The sequence below is a fragment of the Oncorhynchus mykiss genome, chromosome 8, assembly GCF_013265735.2.
Source record: "Oncorhynchus mykiss isolate Arlee chromosome 8, USDA_OmykA_1.1, whole genome shotgun sequence".
NCBI classification, from domain to species: Eukaryota; Metazoa; Chordata; class Actinopteri; order Salmoniformes; family Salmonidae; genus Oncorhynchus; species Oncorhynchus mykiss.
The window spans coordinates 83020339-83041230 of NC_048572.1; the positions used below are offsets into that span (position 1 = coordinate 83020339).

Sequence of the window (20892 nt, forward strand, 5' to 3'; positions counted from 1 at the left end):
GTTTAATGGCCTCACTGCTAACCCAGTTGAAATTACAAATAGTATGTTTGGTTGGCATAACAACAGGGATTGCTGAGAACATTCAATTATGCTAGTGATGTCATCTATTGATACAAATTCACCAAAATGAACAGCTTATTGTTAAATCGAACTGACCGTTGAGAAATTAAAAAGTATTTAAATGCAAAGCTGAAGATTCAATAAATCCCCAAAATGTTGAAGAAAACCACAAATAAAAACATTGGAACATCTAAGTGTTAAAAGCTCTTCAAAAATAGCACTTAAACTTTGCAACAACAAAAAAAAAAGTTTAAATAGTCAAACAAATTAACAAAAACAAACGTTGTGATCATGAAAAAGGAAACTGACATTTTATATCCCTCATGCACACGCACCCTCACACATAAGGATGGCTCTGCTGCAGGAAGACTGATACATGTTTGATAGTGTCTTGATGCTGTAGTGTTTGATAGTGTCTTGATGCCGTAGTGTTTGATAGTGTCTTGATGCTGTAGTGTTTGATAGTGTCTTGATGCTGTAGTGTTTGATAGTGTATTGATGCTGTAGTGTTTGATAGTGTCTTGATGCTGTAGTGTTTGATAGTGTCTTGATGCTGTAGTGTTTGATAGTGTCTTGATGCTGTAGTGTTTGATAGTGTCTTGACGCTGTAGTGTTTGATAGTGTCTTGATGCTGTATTGTTTGTCCTTCATGTTCTAATACTTTAATATTACCCCTTTGAGTTTTTTATTATTTTTAAATATTGGCACAAAACAGTTAATAATTTGACTAAATAGAAATTCTGAAAATGTCCAACATTTTGACATCAATCAGTTCTATTTGGTTATTTCAATGCACTTGAGGCTCATTTACAACAACAACAAATCTATTGTTTCAAAAGTACAACAGCAAAGATTTACAGTAGTATCTGCAACACCTTTGCAGTCAAAGACGGACAGACACGGGAGCTAAAACCACATTTGCAGCCTTGTCTAATGCCACACAATATTTAAACCTACTATCCTACCGCAGAACAAATGATATACATTTTTACTGAACGTAATATTACTACAGACCGTTTTATTAACTATATCAGTGCTCACATTGATAAACATTACAGATCAGGAAACTTATTCACCAAGTATCTTACAGTAGGAATGCTGATCTTGGCTCAGGATGTCCCCCGACCATATAAATCATATCCACTATGATCCAAAAGGCAACACTGATCCTAGATCAGCACTCAAGACACTTTGTGAATAAAGAACCAGAAACCGTCTATGGGAAAGTTGTTAACAGAACTAAAGTCATGCCAGTCTGTGTGTTAACTACAGTTGTTAACAGAACTAAAGTCATGCCAGTGTGTGTTAACTACAGTTGTTAACAGAACTAAAGTCATGCCAGTGTGTGTTAACTACAGTTGTTAACAGAACTAAAGTCATGCCAGTCTGTTTTAACTACAGTTGTTAACAGAACTAAAGTCATGCCAGTCTGTGTGTTAACTACGGTTGTGCCTAGACTCACATCGAAGAGGGTTGTGAGGAGTAGAATTAGAGAACAAGGCTCCAATAGCAGCGAAAGCAACAATTACAGACCCACCTCAGACAGTCAGACAACAGTCTTCATACAGGTTGTTGTAATATATTAATATGAAGACAAAGTCACTTCCAAGGCAACATTTCTCTGGAATAAAAACTTCAAACACAACTAGCCTTAAGTGTGTGATGAACACAGGAAACATATCCAACCCAAAAGGTCGTGTACTGTCTGCTAATCTAACGGAACAGACGACAGGAAGGTAAACATTGAAAAACTAAAAGTGGTTTACACACAACTCAGTTAAATGTGATATTCAATGGAATGGGAGGTTGGTCAGTCAAATGTTAGGGACTTGAACCTCTGGAAAAATCATTATTAAGGTTGATGTCTATTGTGCTGTCCCCATCTGGATGGGTAGTGGTTCTTAGATGGATCTTCAGAGGCTCTCCTCAAGTTCTACAGTGTTTGCCTCCCAAATTGCACCCTATTTCCCTTTATAGTGCACCAGAGGCTGGTCAAAGGTAGTGCACTATAAAGGGAATAGGGGCCATTTTGGAGGCATACAGTAACTTCTCTCCCTGCTTTGGACACACAGAGGAAGACCTGCTTTCTCATCTGCCATATTAAGACAATAAAATCAGTCACAACAGAAGTTTGGTAGCTTGTAAACTGGCCAGCAGAACTGTGTTGTTGACTCAATCTCTAAGGGAAAGAACAGTTGTTGTCAGAGTGGGTTGCTTGGCTACATTGGTTGCATCACAAACGGTACCCTATTCCCTAGTGGGCCCTGGTCAAAAGAAGTGCACTATATAGGGACTAGGGTGCCATTTTGGACAAATACATCACACAGAGCTTAGTAACAGTTCAGATAACCTTGGACCTTCACTCCAACCAGACCCTGCCCATGTGGGACAGATGAGTGTGCATAGTCCTCTGGCACGAACTCTACATCCCCACCTCCTTTATCCTCTTCCTGCTTGTCAAGACTCTCAGGGCAGAGATCAGCTCAACCAAGAGAGTCTCTCTCACTCACACACACACACAACTCAGCTGCTTCAGATAAACCACAGCCCACTAGGTATTCAGACACACACACATGCATCTTCCCTGCCCGAAGAAGAGGTCACTCATCTGGGTACATGTGTGAAAGTAATGGTTCACTTGTTTGGGCTCAGGGGGAGCAAGTGTGGAGTTTGTGCCCCCAGGCTGGTGTTATACACAGCTGCCATCCAGTAGCAGCTCCTTGCCCTCGGCCCCACTACTGGGAGGGCTGTGTGAGTGGCTCTGGGTCCCGTTGTTGTGTTTCTTGTAGCCTCCCGGCCGGACGCCCGGGCCACTGTGCTCTGGGATGAACAGGGCTACTAACAGAGACAGCAGTACGGAGCACGCCCCGAACAGGAAGGGAGGGCCAGGGATGATGGAACTCTGGAGGAAGAGAGAGAGGGGCAGAGAAACTGATGATTAATAGGGAGGGTCTCTGTAAAAAGGGGGATGTGTGTGTTTTAGCGAAGTGCCCAACAACAGTCCCTTCAGTCAGATGTACAGTAGGTAGGAGATTATGAATGGAGTGTCTGAAGGCTGAGACATCCATGTTCTTATAGGTGAGTGACGCCATGATATCAATACTGTCTGAATATATACTCCTATACCGTTGTCTCTCAGTCCTGTCCAATACACTCCTCCACGGGCTCACCTCGTCAGTGGGGTTGGCCGTGTGTGTGTGTCCACTATCCTCCATAGTCTCACCTCATCAGCAGGGTTGGCCATGTGTGTGTGTGTGTGTGTGTGTATGTGTGTGTCCTCTATCCTCCATAGTCTCACCTCATCAGCAGGGTTGGCCATGTTAGGTTTGGGTTCTTTGCCAGGGCTGTCTACAGCGTCCAGATCAGTCAGCTCCACATGGAACAGGTAGAATATAAAGCCATAGAAGGCCGGGCCGAGCCCGTTACACAGACCACGGATACCTGTTATCACCCCCTGGACGACACCTAGGAGACGGATACAAAGCCATTCAATCAAGATGCACTTTCTTTTTTTTGTTCTCTCTTTTTATTTTACCCCCTTTTCTCCCCAATTTCGTGGTATCCAATTGTTTTTAGTAGCTACTATCTTGTCTCATCGCTACAACTCCCGTACGGGCTCGGGAGAGACGAAGGTTGAAAGTCATGCGTCCTCCGATACACAACCCAACCAAGCCGCACTGCTTCTTAACACAGCGCGCATCCAACCCGGAAGCCAGCCGCACCAATGTGTCGGAGGAAACACCGTGCACCTGGCAACCTTGGTTAGCGCGCACTGCGCCCGGCCCGCCACAGGAGTCGCTGGTGCGCGATGAGACAAGGACATCCCTACCGGCCAACCCCTCCCTAACCCGGGCGATGCTAGGCCAATTGTGCGTCGCCCCACGGACCTCCCGGTCACGGCCGTTTTTGACAGAGCCTGTGCGCGAACCCAGAGTGTCTGATAGCACAGCTGGCGCTGCAGTACAGCGCCCTAAAAACACTGCGCCACCCGGGAGGCCAAGATGCACTTCCAGTTAGGGCTGGGTGGTAAACCCTATTTCACTTATTACCAGTACTGATGCATGGAACAGTTTGGGTTTTTACTCTATATACACCGTTATTTCAATGTTTGGATTGTTACATGTAAAATACATGTAATAACTGAGTAAACAAACTCAAATGATAAGTAATCGTCTGTTCCTACCAGCAGTAAGAGGGTCTGTTCCTACCAGCAGTAAGAGGGTCTGTTCCTACCAGCAGTAAGAGGGTCTGTTCCTACCAGCAGTAAGAGGGTCTGTTCCTACCAGCAGTAAGAGGGTCTGTTCCTACCAGCAGTAAGAGGGTCTGTTTCTACCAGCAGTAAGAGGGCTGGATAACTTTACTGGGTAACTTTTACTTGAGTCATTTTCCATTAAGGTATCTTTACTTTCACGCAAGTATGATTGTTGGGTACTTTTTCCACCACTGCCTGCAAGTAGTGGCATAGCACCCTAAAACAGACATTAATTTGTGTTACGTATTGAAAAGTATACGGTATAAACAGAACATCTTCCAAGCTGAGGAAGAACCACACAACATATCGTGTCACTCCAGGTTTACTTCGATATGATGGTTATTATATCAACATGTGTGGATAAAGGTGTTTCAACCTCTCAATAACACATCTTACCGACACAAAAAAAAAGATACCACTTTGTCAAGCGTGTATTTTTTTGTCTTGTCAGCATTTGGAAAGTTTACAGACAAATTTGCTGTTTCCATCAGGCCTGTCGTGACATGTACTTTACCCGCTTTAAAAAAAAAAGTTGGATAGAAACCTGTTTAGAGGAAAATAATTATTCTGATGATGGAAAATTTGGTTGAAGTTTAATATTGAACAGTATAAAACAAAGCAGGAGAGAACAAGCCTCGTTGAAATCACCGATATTCGATATGTTTCCACAAACTACTCAGAAAACATAGAACTTTTATTATTATAAAATAAAAAAATAAAAATATCGTCAAAAATGTTGCAATATGATATCTGGGGCATATCGCCCAGCCCAACCTTCCGCTACTGCGTTTCCCCATATAACTGACATATTCACTACAATCGTCTTGAATAATGATGAATATTTAGGTTGCAATTTTGAGAGCAAGTGTACGAGACTAAGCATTGTACGTGATCTGGTATAACATTTCAGATCTCAATTTACGATTGGGCAGTCTCATATTGAGGCTAATACAGTTTTTGCTAGCATTAGCTTACCCTGCTGGTCAGGGTCTGCGTTGCGGGACACGATGGCACTGACGGCTGGGAACGTGATGCTAGACATGGCTGCTACCGCTCCTGCTGCCCACATCATCCTGATGGGAGAGAGAACACACACATCGTTACACACGGTCATGACGTTGGCCTGGGGGGGTAGGTTTATGACAGTCATAAATACCTCTTGCCCCCTTTTTCCTCTCTCTACCCCACTGAGGTTACATTTGCAAAACCTATGGTTAACAAAGATTCTGGGAACGTCAGAATGTGGAGGGAAATTAACTATATTCTGGTCATCTGACCAATTGAACATATGCGGTGGTACTTAATGAATATGATGTCAGTTCGGTTGTCAGACATTCTCATCAATAATATGACAAACTCTACAGTGGAAAGTCTACACATCAGAGTTATCGGAATCACATGGAATTGTTGTTCAATTTAAATGTTTGAATATGAAATTATTCGTAATGGGATGAAATGTGATTTTAGCTTCTAAAATGTGAGATTTGGGTTTTCATAAGGTAGGGCTCTGCTCAATCAGTGGCCCGCCCCTGTGAAGGGACATGGGCTATAAAACTTTTCAAACACGCCCTCCTCTCCCTTCCTATATAAAGCCTTGACGACAATATAATCTCCTGTTCCGAGGAAGTGAGGACGACGGTCCGATGTCAGAATGGTTCAGATAATAACTACAGAACGAAGCCAACATCAGCGTGAGCTTTGGTTGTGAATGGTATGAACTTTGAACTCTTATTCACTACAGAAGTGATACCTCCTAGCCGTTAAGATAGCAACAGCAGCTGCAAAAGCAGGTTAGGAAGGAACAGACAGAGTATCCCATCTACCACACAACGACATTACTACAAAGTATCCACAGTGACATTCTTCAAAGGACAAAGGACTCGGTTGGGCAACACGGCCTTCCATCTACCACCAACCTACCGAAGAGCAGCTCAGAGTATTTATTGCATTATCCTTTCCAAATGTGCGGTAATTTAGAATGCATAAGATACTGTGGCGGCAGGGTAGCCTAGTGGTTAGAGCATTGGACTAGGTTGCAAGTTCAAATCCCCGAGCTGACAAATCTGTCGTTCTGCCCCTGAACAGGCAGTTAACCCACTGTTCCTAGGCCGTCATTGAAAATAAAGAATTTGTTCTTAACTGACTTGGCTAGTTAAATAAAAGGTACAAAAATAAAAATAATGTATTTACAAAAAACTGATAGCACAGCTTTGCCCTTTGTTCCTCAGTCTTCCCGCTCTTTCACTCAAACCCAGCCCCTTTTCCTTTGTGTAACAAGCTGTCATATCTGTTTCACCCGCTAGGGACGTTTTCCTTTATGACATCATTTGTAAATCAAGTTATGATTAATTATGTGTATGTGTAATTCTGTGTGATTAGTTAGGTATTTAGTAAATAAATAATTAAACCCAACTTGTTAGCCAGGGTATGTGAAGATAACCAAGAATTTACAACTTTCAGATGAGACTGAATTAAGATGACGATTAATATTGACTGCTATTGATGTGAAATGTTACGAGGTCTTTAAGAGTTTATTCAGAAGATAACAGCTCTATAAATATTATTTTGTGGTGCCCCGACTCTCTAGTTAATTACATTTACATGATTAGTTCAATCAGGTAATATTAATTACGGATAAATTATTTTATAGAATAGCATGTCATATCACTTAATCCGGCATAGCCAAAGACAAGACAACACACACCTCGTCACACAAGCGTGGAATTTTAAAGACCGAGCCCTACCCATGCTCGTGACATTCAGGCTCTACCATACCCAGGCCTGATCGTTTCTGCTAAATTTAAAGTCCGGCCCTGCCCGAAACCACTTCCTCTGTTAGTACATCCATTAGATGGCCTCTCAGTCTGTCACTCGCTCCCTGTGCACAGGCAGCTCGCCCTGCATGCACTCTGCTAATGGCAGCTCTGGGTCTGTGAGTAGCCAGAGCAACAGCCCCACTTGGCCTGCTCAATGACGAGACATGAGCAGTTAGCTATTTTTTTAAATCAAAACTCTGACAAAACTCAAGGAACATTATTTTCTGTGAAATTATCTATCCGGTTTTATATCTGACAAGGTTGAAACACTTCTGACACCATGTTATGATCTTAGTCAGATATGAATGCACTGTGCAGCAGAGCACGTGCAAATGGCTCAGCTTCAAAACGTTAGTGATCAATTTGGTGATACCAGAGCCCTACCCGTAACCTAGATATTGATGAGAAACAGACCCTACCCGGAACCTAGATATTGATGAGAAACAGACCCTACCCGGAACCTAGATATTGATGAGAAAACAGGCCCTACCCGTAACCTAGATATTGATGAGAAAACAGGCCCTACCCGTAACCTAGTTATAGATGAGAAAACTGGCCCTACCCGTAACCTAGATATTGATGAGAAAACTGGCCCTAACCGTAACCTAGATATTGATGAGAAAACTGGCCCTAACCGTAACCTAGATATTGATGAGAAAACTGGCCCTAACCGTAACCTAGATATTGATGAGAAAACAGGCCCTACCCGTAACCTAGATATTGATGAGAAAACAGGCCCTACCCGTAACCTAGATATTGATGAAAAACAGACCCTACCCGGAACCTAGATATTGATGAAAAACAGACCCTACCCAGCCCTAATCCAGATGTATAATGTTGGCGTCCGTCGGGCTTGGGTCAGGTAGCAGTCATCACACACACGGTGGGAAATTAACTTCAGTCCACCAGGTACATTTAAAAGAGACCAGCCACGGATTGTTTTTAAAAAATCTGCCAAAATATTTTTTGCCATTATTACACCCCCAAAAATATAACGAATGAGCATGTATTACTAGTATGAAGTAATGGGGTATATTGCTTAATTTAAGGACATGCTTAATTTAATTTTGGGACCTGCGTCTTTTAACCAATGCATGTTAAAATAAATCATTTAGATACAATAGTAAAAACAGATGAACAGTTCTAGAACTGAACATTACTAATCAACACAGTGCCTTCCCTGCCACAAAATGAGTGATAGGGCTAATATATTACCCTAGTTCAGAGCTCTAAGCTGACGAGTAGATACATTTTTTTTTTTACCCCTTTTCGCAAAAATGTTGTGGTATCCAATTGGCCGTTACAGTCTTGTCTCGTCGCTGCAACTCCCGTACGGAGGACTCGGGAGAGGCGAAAGTCGAGCCGTGCGTCCCCCGAAACACAACCCAACCAATGCCCACTTAACCTGGAAACCAGCCGCACCAATGTGTCGGAGGAAACGCCGTACACCTGGCGACCGTGTCAGAGTGCACTGCGCACAGCCCGCCACAGGAGTTGCTAGTGCACGATGGGACAAGGACATCCCTGTCGGTCAAACCCTCCCCTAACCTGGACGACACTGGGACAATTGTGCACTGCCCACGGGTCTCCCGCTCGCGGCCGGCTGCGACAGAGCCCGGACTCGAACCCAGAATCTCTAGTGGCACAAGCTAACAAAAAGACTGAACGACTGTCACGTCTGGCAACCGAACGACCAGCAACCTAAGATGTTAACTTAAATATCTACAGCAACCCTTTACAGGCATAGAACACAGCTACAGTAGCTCTCTGGTCCAGAGAGGATAGAAAACTTCAGACAAACAAAAAAACTGCTGCATCAGTTCTGTACCTTTTCAGACAGTAGAACGAATGACCGTTATCAGCAGCCATCACTCCTGTCTTCCAATGGCACGTTGTGTTAGCTAAAACAAGTTTATCATTTTAAAAAGGCTAATTGATCATTAGAAAACCATTTTGGAATTACGTTAGCGCAGCTGAAAACGTTTGTTCTGATTAAAGAAGCAATGAAACTGGCCTTCATTAGACTAGTTGAGTATCTGGAGCATCAGCATTTGTGGGTTTGATTACAGGCTCAATATGGCCAGAAACAAAAGACCTTTCTTCTGAAACTCTTCAGTCTATTCTTGATCTGAGAAATGAAGGCTATTCCATGTGAGAAATTGCCAAGAAAACAAAGATCTGGTACAACGCTGTGTACTACTCCCTTCATATAACAGCACAAACTGTCTCTAACCAGAATAGAAATAGGAGTGGGAGTGGGAGGCCCAGGTGCAGGTGCACAACTGAGCAAGAGGACAAGTACATTAGAGTGTCTAGTTTGAGAAACAGACACCTCACAAGTCCTCAACTGCCAGCTTCATTAAATAGTACCCACAAAACACCGTCTCAACGTCAACAGTGAAGAGGCAACTTCGGGATGCTGGCCTTCTAGGCAGAGTTGCAAAGAAAAAGCCATATCTCAGACTGGCCAATAAAAATAAAAGATTAAGATGGCCAAAAAAAACAGACACTGGACAGAGGAACTCTGCCTAGAAGGCCAGCATCCTGGTGTCACCTCTTCACTGTTGATGTTGAGACTGGACAGAGGAACTCTGCCTAGAAGGCCAGCATCCTGGTGTCACCCCTTCACTGTTGACATTGAGACTGGACAGAGGAACTCTGCCTAGAAGGCCAGCATCCTGGTGTCACCTCTTCACTGTTGACGTTGAGACGGGTGTTTTGCGGGTTCTATTTAATAAAGCTTGAGGACTTGTACCTCACAAGTCCTCAAGCTTCCGTTTCTCAAATTAGACACTAATGTACTTGCTCAACCTGCAGATCGATGTGCCTCACAGAGTGGGGTCTGACATTTACAACGGTTACCATGCAATGCACCCTGGACTGAAGAGGCAGACAAATAGGAGAAATGTGTTCGACCCTCTGTTTAATATTTTTTTTTAAATTCGAGGTAGGAATATATAAACAAAATATGATCAATGGCTCATTGGAGAGAAGAAAACCTCCAGCATTATGACTTGGCCAGTATTGAAATCTGACATGATCATTTTTCTGCATTCTAAAAGTCGTATTCCTATTAACTTCCAGTGTAGTGAGAGCGGCGTTTTCGAAATGCAACGTCATACCGGACTAATTTCTTCCTGCTGGAACAGATACACATAACATGAACAGCACTAGCTCAGATAAACATGAAATGACCCCGGGGGAAAAAAATTAAATCAGTAGAACATCGACCAGAGATGCACAAAAACAATATAACATTCAAAACGGTTGACTCTTAATTTAAGGGAAAGGCCATTACCGTGGTAACTTGGGCACTCGTTTGTCTACGATGAAAGAAATCTGACAGGCGTCTTCCCGGCGGCAGAAAATTGCAGCAAACTCGAAGTAACATTGAAAAACAACTTAGCGTGTGACCAAAACGATGCAGCTGGTAAAGAAACGAGGACAAAGTCACACTTTGGTAGCATTTCTTGTCAATTAAACCAACTTCTACACGTGGATAAACTTTTGGGTGAACTTTTTTCTCCTTGTCCAAAACGCTGTGTGACCACCGGCCAATGTGGGCTGCTGAAATAGACAGTCTTACCTGTCAATGACAAAATCTACCCACCACCCTACGCGCGCACACCCCCCCCCCCCCCCCCCCACCCATCTTCATAATCGTGGCAAGAGAGGAAACTGTGCGCGCACACACACACCCCGCACCGCCTGAACCCTCAGCTCACACCGCACCGCCTGAACCCTCAGCTCACACCGCACCGCCTGAACCCTCAGCTCACACCGTAACATCACTATAGAAAAAGTTACTTTTCATTTGAGGTGAATCTTTAACAAAGTCTTTTCACACTCCAGAGAGGAAGCATGCAACAGACCAGTGTACTGGTCAGGGGGCGGAAACAGGGAAATCCTCCTCACAGAGATATCAGAGCAAGGACTAAACTGGCCTGGATTCAACTTCTCTTCACTGCAGCCTCACCTAACAGTAACCACCATAAGACAACACAAACAGAGCATCAGGACTATTCTCTCTCCCGGGGCCTAACCACTAATACAGAGCATCAGGACTATTCTCTCTCCCGGGGCCTAACCACTAATACAGAGCATCAGGACTATTCTCTCTCCCGGGGCCTAACCACTAACACAGAGCATCAGGACTATTTTCTCTCCCGGGGCCTAACCACTAACACAGAGCATCAGGACTATTTTCTCTCCCGGGGCCTAACCACTAACACAGAGCATCAGGACTATTCTCTCTCCCGGGGCCTAACCACTAACACAGAGCATCAGGACTATTCTCTCTCCCGGGGCCTAACCACTAACACAGAGCATCAGGACTATTCTCTCTCCCGGGGCCTAACCACTAATACAGAGCATCAGGACTATTCTCTCTCCCGGGGCCTAACCACTAACACAGAGCATCAGGACTATTCTCTCTCCCGGGGCCTAACCACTAATACAGAGCATCAGGACTATTCTCTCTCCCGGGGCCTAACCACTAACACAGAGCATCAGGACTATTCTCTCTCCCGGGGCCTAACCACTAACACAGAGCATCAGGACTATTCTCTCTCCCGGGGCCTAACCACTAACACAGAGCATCAGGACTATTCTCTCTCCCGGGGCCTAACCACTAACACAGAGCATCAGGACTATTCTCTCTCCCGGGGCCTAACCACTAATACAGAGCATCAGGACTATTCTCTCTCCCGGGGCCTAACCACTAACACAGAGCATCAGGACTACTTTCTCTTCCCTATCCCCCAGTATGTTAGGGTCAGGGTTAGTTGTGGCCAGTATGTTAGGGTCAGGGTTAGTTGTGGCCAGTATGTTAGGGTCAGGGTTAGTTGTGGCCAGTATGTTAGGGTCAGGGTTAGTTGTGGCCAGTATGTTAGGGTCAGGGTTAGTTGTGGCCAGTATGTTAGGGTCAGGGTTAGTTGTGGCCAGTATGTTAGGGTCAGGGTTAGTTGTGGCCAGTATGTTAGGGTCAGGGTTAGTTGTGGCCAGTATGTTAGGGTCAGGGTTAGTTGTGGCCAGTATGTTAGGGTCAGGGTTAGTTGTGGCCAGTATGTTAGGGTCAGGGTTAGTTGTGGCCAGTATGTTAGGGTCAGGGTTAGTTGTGGCCAGTATGTTAGGGTCAGGGTTAGTTGTGGCCAGTATGTTAGGGTCAGGGTTAGTTGTGGCCAGTATGTTAGGGTCAGGGTTAGTTGTGGCCAGTATGTTAGGGTCAGGGTTAGTTGTGCCCAGTATGTTAGGGTCAGGGTTAGTTGTGCCCAGTATGTTAGGGTCAGGGTTAGTTGTGGCCAGTATGTTAGGGTCAGGGTTAGTTGTGGCCAGTATGTTAGGGTCAGGGTTAGTTGTGGCCAGTATGTTAGGGTCAGGGTTAGTTGTGGCCAGTATGTTAGGGTCAGGGTTAGTTGTGGCCAGTATGTTAGGGTCAGGGTTAGTTGTGGCCAGTATGTTAGGGCCAGGGTTAGTTGTGGCCAGTATGTTAGGGCCAGGGTTAGTTGTGGCCAGTATGTTAGGGTCAGGGTTAGTTGTGGCCAGTATGTTAGGGTCAGGGTTAGTTGTGGCCAGTATGTTAGGGTCAGGGTTAGTTGTGGCCAGTATGTTAGGGTCAGGGTTAGTTGTGGCCAGTATGTTAGGGTCAGGGTTAGTTATGACCAGTATGTTAGGGTCAGGGTGAAGGTCAGGGTTAGTTATGACCAGTATGTTAGGGTCAGGGTTAGTTATGGCCAGTATGTTAGGGTTAGTGATAGTATATTAAAAGGTACTGATACTGACCATGGTTGAGATCCGAAGCCGTACCAGGCCAGCTGTAGTATCTGGAAGCCTAGGCCCAGTAGAATAGTGTTCTTATTCCCTATGGAGCGCATCAGAATCCCCAGAACCATCGTCTGACAAAGGGAACATTGCAGGTAGTCCAACAAAATCAGCCAATCAGTCGTTCATTACAGATATGTCAACTCTGTCTCTGGGACCTATTGTGAGTCAGAATATTGATACGAAAAGTATAAAAACACCACAACGAGTGTCAAAAGTCACCAACCTGAGCAACAATGGAGAGGATGCCCACCACAGCTATGAAGGCAGCTACTGTCTCTGAACTGAACCTTTGTACCTGGGGGGAGAGAGAAGACACAGGTTAGAGAGACCTGGGGGGAGAGAAGACGCGTTAGAGACCTGGGGGGAGAGAGAAGACACAGGTTCGAGAGACCTGGGGGGAGAGAGAAGACACAGGTTCGAGAGACCTGGGGGGAGAGAGAAGACACAGGTTCGAGAGACCTGGGGGGAGAGAGAAGACACAGGTTCGAGAGACCTGGGGGAGAGAAAGTATTAATAACCCTTGGACCCATTTCACATTTAGTTATTTTACAGCTTGAATTCACAAAATACCCTCAGAATGACAAAGTGAAAACATGTTTAGGCATTTATTGAAAATGAAATACAGAAATCAAATCAACAAATGATTCACACCTCTGAGTCAACATGTTAGAATCACCTTTAGCAGCAGTTACAACGGAGTCTTCCTGGGTAAGTCTAAGGGTGTTTTAACATATAGTCATCTTTAAAGAGAACTCTGGGGTAAAAGCAAAATAACTTGGTAGTCACACTGCCCTTTCAAATGAGGACTGAACTCTTTTTCCAGTTCACTTCAACTATTTTTTGGCCTGAGTCCTCCATGCAATCACATTGCTACTTTAGGAACAGTCACTCAATGCACTCTGGGTTTTAACAAAGTGAGGCCAAGCAATTCCATCAGAACGTGTTTTCGGACAGCTAGATACTGTACCTACATTTTAGAAGCTAATAGATTGCATTTAGCTAAAGCTGCAATGTGTAACTTTTTGGGTGACCTTACTAAATACACATAGAAATGTGAGTTACAGATAAGTCACTCACTGAATGCAAGTCTAAGAAGCAGTAGATCTGTTCTATGTGCGCCATTTCTATGCTTCCGTTTCATTTTTGCGTCTTTTACATTCGGTTTTGAACACCAGCTTCAAAAACAGCTGAAAATACTATATTTTTGGTTATGGATAATAATACTTCACAGCTGTTTAAATTGTCCAATGGAAAATATATTTCACAGCGGTTTACACTATATTGCCTTGTTTTGCCAAACTGAAATTAGGCAAAACAGAAGTTTTGCAACCAGGAAATGACGGAGCGATTTCTGCACAATGCACCTTGGAAAGATGACAATTAAAATCAGAATAATATTAACATGTAAATATTATTGGTAATAGAATAAATAGCAGAAGAATACTGAAGATGAAATGCAGTATTTTTTCCCCCCTCCCACACATATAGACTACTGCCCCTTTAAGAGCTGACGTTGATTTTGTACCCTGTGTTGTGACAATCTTCTCACATTATACAAACCCACAATCAATAAACATCGTATGAAGCTCTTTGCCTATAGATCACATATTGAAAACAAATAATCTGAACATTGTGTCAGTACAAAACTGTACAGATATTTTGTAATGGCATCCAAACGCTAATCAATGTTCAAAAACAACACACTTTTTTTTCTGCAGACATTCACACCATCTCTGTTCTGTGGCACCAATGTGAGGGGTTATGGCAGGGGAATAGGGTGTTGCAGTAGTCGTGTGTGTGGTGCAGGAAAAAATGACAAGAGAACATGGGGAGCGTTGTGTTCACATTGCCCTAAAAAAAAGGGAATCAGGTTCCGGAAACAAGCGAACCGAGATGGTCTCAGTTCAGTTTGATTCGGGGGCACGACCAAGTGTGAAAACACCAAGAGCCTTGCACACCTGGATTGTACAATATTTGCACATTATTCTTTTAAAAATGATTCAATCTTTGTCACGTTGGTTGTTGATCATTGCTAGACAGTCATTTAACTCTTGCCATAGATTTTTCAAGCCGATTTATGTCAAAGCTATAACTAGGCCACTCAGGAACATTCAATGTAGTCTTGGTCAGCAACTTCAGTGTGTGATATATATATATATATATAAATAAATAAATAATTGGAATAATTTAATTCAAAATAAGACAAATTACAATATATATATATATATATATATGGCCTTGTGTTTTAGGTTATTGTCCTTCTGAAAGGTGAATTCATCTCCCAGTGTCAGGTGGAAAGCAGACTGAACCAGGTTCTCTATTTTGTTTCTTTTTTATCCTAAAAAAACTCCCCAGTCCTTAAAGATCACAAGCATACCCATAACATGATGCAGCCACCCCTAACTTGAAAACATGAAGAGTGGTACTCAGTGATGTGTTGTATTGCCCCAAACATAACACTTCGTATTCAAGACAGTTTATTTTTTTGCCACATTTCTTACACTTTTACTTTATTGCAAACAGGATACATATTTTAGCAATATTTGTACTCTACAAGCTTCCTTATTTTCACTCTAATTTAGGTTAGTATTGTGGAGTAACTACAATGTTGTTGATCCATCCTCAGTTTTCTCCTATCACAGCCATTAAACTCTAACTGCTTTAAAGTCACCATTGGCCTCACGGTGAAATCCCTGAGCAGTTTCCTTCCTTCCTCTCCAGCAACTGAGTTAGGAAGGATGCCAGTATCTTTGTAGTGACTGGGTGTATTGTTACACCATCCAAAGTATAATTAATAACTTCACCATGCTCAAAGGGATATTATTTAATTTTTACCCATCTACCAAATGGTTTCCTTCCTTGTGAGACACTTGAAAACCTCCCTGGTCTCTGTGTTTGAAATTCACTGCTCGACTGAGGGACCTTACAGATCATTTTATATGTACAGAGATAAGGTAGTCTTTCAAAGAATCATGTTCAACACTACACTATTGCACACAGTGAGTACATTCAACCGGTGACTTGTTAAGCATATTTGTTTTACTCCTGAACTTATTTATTTAGGCTTGCCATAAGGAATGGGATGAATACTTATTGAATTGAAAACCGACTTGACTCCAGATGTTTCAGCTTTTCATTTTTGGAAATCTTTCTAAAAACATAATTCCACATTTGACATGATTGGGTAGTTTGTAAGCCAGTGACACAAAAATCTCAATTTAAACTATTTTAAATTCAGGCTGTAACACAACAATAGGAATAGGTGAAGGGGTGTGAATACTCTCTGAAGGTAATGTACATAGTACATGTTAGTGTAGACGGACAAAAGGCTCACATACACAGACCCTGAATCCCAAATCAAACCCTACCTCCTAGGCAGTGTTGATTTTGAATTCAGGGAAAGGGCTACAACTCCACCCTCACTGGGAAATGCTTCCAGTTTTCACAATACTACAGATTTCTGTGGGCAGTGATACTAGTTTGCAAACAACGACTAGAATTGAATTCCAACTGTCATAACACATTCAGCAGACAAACAACAGATAACTAACTATATGGCAAGTCTCTCCAGAGGAATTCTCTCCACATTCTTCACACTCCTCCTCACAACCTGGAACACACCAGAGGGGCTGTGACTGGTCTTTTGTTAACTACTGTAGTCCCTCATTAACACAACAAGGGCCTTTTCAGTGTTTACTGGTAGTGGATCTAATTTGTCAGTCAGTCAGTGGTTTATGTCCCACACGGCACCCTAATTCCCTACATAGCGCACTACTTTTGACCAGTGCCCATAATTTGGGTGCTATTCGGGACACAGTGAGAGAGACAGAGAATCAGACTGGCCTAGGGGTCTAGACTAACTTTTTCCACTGGTGCTACCAACTACTTCAGTTGATTGCGCCAGTACATTATTTGGCTGGGCAGATTTGTTATGATATTGACCAGTCCCATAACGTACCTGTATTCCATACAGAACCAGGCTAATAAATGACTAGCCATCTTTAAAAATATGCAGGGCTTGACACTGGTAAATTCACAATGCTGGCTGTGCCACTAGAGATTCTGGGTCCGAGTCCAAGCTCCATCACAGCCTGGACGCGACCGGGGAGACTCATGGGGCGTCGTCCGGGTTAGGGGAGGGTTTGGCCGGCAGGGATGTCCTTTTCCCATCGCGCACTAGTGACTCCTGTGGCGGGCCGGGTGCAGTGCACCCTGACCCGGTTGCCAGGAGCACAGTGTTTCCTTTGACACATTGGTACGGCTGGCTTCCGGGTTAAGTGGGCATTGTGTCAAGATGCAGTGCGGCTTGGTTGGGTTTCGGAGGACACACGGCTCTCGACCTTCGCCTCTCCCGAGTCCGTACGGGAGTTGCAGTGATGAGACAAGACTAACTACCAATTGGATATCACGAAACTGGGGAGAAAAAGGGGTAATATATATATATATATATATATTTTTTTTTTAAAAAGGCACCATACTGGGCCAGCGCCAACTGAAAAGCTACTGGCCAGAATGAAAAATCATCCAGGAAAGTGGCTGATGCATAATTTAAATGTAACCTTTAAATATACGGACTGAGCAATACAACAGGTGGCTGGTGGACCCTTAATTGGGGAGGACGGGCTCATAGTAATGGCTGGAATGGAATTAATGTGATGGTATCAAACAAGTGACCTCAATACCACTCACATCATTGCAACCATTGTTATGAGCAGTCCTCCCCTTAGCAGCCTCCTGTACTCCATACACAAATAACATTTTAACTTGACAATATCATATTTACAAATCAAATATTATTGGTCACATACATTTAGTAGATGTTGTTGCGGGTGCAGTGAAATGCTAGTATCTAATTCACAACAATTAACAAATCTGAACGTAAAAAGAACAGAATATATTAATATTAGGACGAGCCATGTCAGAGTGGCATTGATTAAAATACAGTAGAATAGAATACATTATATACACATGAAATTAGTGAAACAGTATGTAAACATTATTAAAGTGACTAGTGTTTCCACGTCTATGTACAAAAGGGTAGCAGCATCGAAGGAGCAGAGTTGAGTAACCGGGTGGTAGCCAGCTAGTGATCGCTATATAAACAGTTTGATGGCCTTGAGATAGAAGCTGTTTTTCCAGTCTCTCGGTCCCAGCTTTGATGCACCTGTATTGACCTCGCCTGAATGATAGCGGGGTGAACAGGCAGTGGCTCAGGTGGTTGATGTCCTTGATGAGCTTTATGGCCTTCCTTTGACATCGGGTGCTGTAGGTGTCCTGGAGGGCAGACAGGTGATGCGTTGGGCAGACCGCACCACCCTCTTGTCATAACATTTCCCTGTTGGGTGAGTTTTATGACCCCCCCCCCCCCCCATAAATACTTTTCCCCCCCCTTCTCTCCACTCTACAGAATGGACTCTTGGAAAGCCCTATGGAAACATCACAAGGTTGGGGAATGGACAAATATTTCCCTTTCTCAACCAGTTGAAAGTGTCCGTTGGTACTTAAAGAATATGTCAGGTCAGTTGGTGTAGAAAAGGCCCATGGAGTTGGTGGAATACTCCTTTAATTCATTGCCATTTACTCAGCTGGGCCAGGGGCGCTTTAATTAGGTCAGGTGGAAATGTCCGACAGATCTCAACTCCATAAAAGGAGGAAACTGCCATCGCCTGATCTCGCTGCTTTCTCTTCCTTAACTCCGTCTGATCCAGAAGTTCTGTGCGTCCATGAATCCACCGACTGTTACAGTACAGCGGTACATCAGTTATTGCTTATCGTTATTACCGCGGAGCGCGGCTTGGAGCGCACGCTTCAAACATAGTGTAATGTGAATGGTCAAATGATCACGGCCCTACGGATCCTCATAAGCCAATTATGCAATTGATATGGTTAATATGTAATGAAATTAATTATATGTACACATGAAGACAATTGAGGGTGAAATGAGAAACGTCATTGGTTTGCTAACTGATCGACTTTCATACCAAACTAATGGGGATTATAGATTGAATAAACAATCACTGTTTGTATTCTTTCATGATAAATAGTTAGTTACGAGCCTAAATGACTCACGGATGATTACGATCGACTTCTTAATGAACTGGACGGTTGAACTCCATAAATTATGTTAATAATGAATGATCTGATTTGATCTTTGATTATGAATTTGATTGGATACATGTTATGCAGCACAGACTACTCAGTAAATATACCACTTTATGGTTAAAGGAATTCCTGCCTCAGTCTCATCCATTCCTCTGTCACCTGAAACGTGACCACCTGTTCACCTTCACTGTCAGTCATCCTACCTGTCAAGCTACCCACACAGATTCCACTAATCTTTCAGTTGGTGTCTGGGACATATCTGATATGACAAATTGTATCTTGGAAAGTCTACACATTCTAGTTATCAGATTCACATGGAATTGTTGTGCAAATTAAATGTTTAAATATGAAATTATTTGTGAGAAGATGAAATGTGATTTTAGCTTCAAAATGAGAGAATTGTTGTCATAAGTAAACTTACGCTCACTCAGTGGCCACGCCCAAGTGAACAGACATTGGTTGGAGAGGGATGAAACACACCCTTCTCTTCCCCAGTACAAAAGCCCCCATGACCCAATCCACGTTAGACTAAGCAAACCCCAGCGTGAGCTGTGGTTGTGTATGGTTCAACAACTACTCTAACGAAATTTACATGAGACCAGATCACGTGGAGGTGACGATTAATTTAGAATAGAGCAGCCAGAATAGAGCACGAGCTGATTACGGCAACTTGGTATGAACTTAGAACTATTATTCACTAAAGAAGAGATACATCCGAGACGTAGAGTTCTCAGCTAAAGCTGTAAACCTACGTGGCCTAGGAAAGGACAGAATCTCCTAAGATCAACAGGGCACTTTAACGTATCCGCTCTACAACATTACGGCAATCTCTGCTGGGTAAACCAGTCTTCCATATTCAATCCATTTATCGAAGAGCAGCTCAGAGTAAATATAGCTCTTGCATTTTCCTTTTCCGAATGGGCGGTTATTAGAATGCATAAGATTGTCTTTACGGTAGCATAGCTTCTCATGGTCCGATAGAGACCCAAACCCTTTGTCCCTCAGTCTTCCCGCTCTTTCATTCAAACCCAACCCCCTTCCTTTGTGTAACTCGCCGTCATATCGGATTAGCCCACCAGGGACTTATGACATGATTAGTAATCGATGTATAATCTATCGTATGCATACATGTGTAATTGTGTGATTTAGGTATTTAGTAAATAAATAAGCCAATTTGTGTGTTGCTGATTCAACTTGTTAGCCAGGATTTGTGCAGATAAAGTACTTTACGACAATCAGAATGGGACTGAATAAGGTGACGATTAATAATTGACTTATTGATAAAGATATTTCAGATCTTTAAGAGAGTGGATTCGGGAGATAACCGCTCAATACAAATTAATGCTTCTGTGATGCCCCAGGTTATTAATGGTTTAATTAAATCACGTAATCAATTAAACATTAGGTAATCGATTTGATAAAATAGCAACTCATAATTGAATCACAGTCAAGAGACGCGACACTCTGGAGAGCCCTGCGGTTGCGGGCGGTGCAGTTGCCGTACCAGGCGTTGATACAGCCCGACAGAATGCTCTGTAAGTTTGTGAGGGTCTTAGGGGCCAATCCAAATTTCTTCAGCCTCCTGAGGTTGAAGAGGCGTAGTTGCACCTTCTACGCCACACTGTCTGTGTGGGTGGACCATTTCAGATTGTCAGGGATGTGTACGCCGAGAAACTTGAAGCTTTCCACCTTCTCCACTGCGGTCCCGTCTGCTGTTTCCTGAAGTCCATGATCAGCTCCTTCATTTCGTTGACGTTGAGGGAGAGGTTATTTCCCTGGCACCACTCCACCAGGACCCTCACCTCCTCCATGTAGGCTGTCTCATCATTGTTGGTAATC

General features: G+C 43.3%; 1 protein-coding gene across 2 annotated transcripts in view; it reads right to left on the reverse strand.

Annotated features, from left to right (window-relative positions):
* Positions 1-730: 730 nt before the first annotated feature.
* The window catches only part of mfsd14a2 (major facilitator superfamily domain containing 14A2), a 41888-nt gene continuing 21726 nt past the window's right edge, over positions 731-20892 (reverse strand). For both annotated transcript variants that reach the window (XM_036986536.1, XM_036986537.1), the window contains 5 exons: positions 13175-13246; positions 12910-13022; positions 5288-5385; positions 3359-3525; positions 731-2962 (listed from right to left, as the gene is read on the reverse strand). In XM_036986536.1, coding sequence (XP_036842431.1) covers positions 2750-2962; positions 3359-3525; positions 5288-5385; positions 12910-13022; positions 13175-13246 — 663 coding nt within the window. In that variant the 3' untranslated portion in view covers positions 731-2749. The remainder of the gene's footprint in view (positions 2963-3358; positions 3526-5287; positions 5386-12909; positions 13023-13174; positions 13247-20892) is intronic.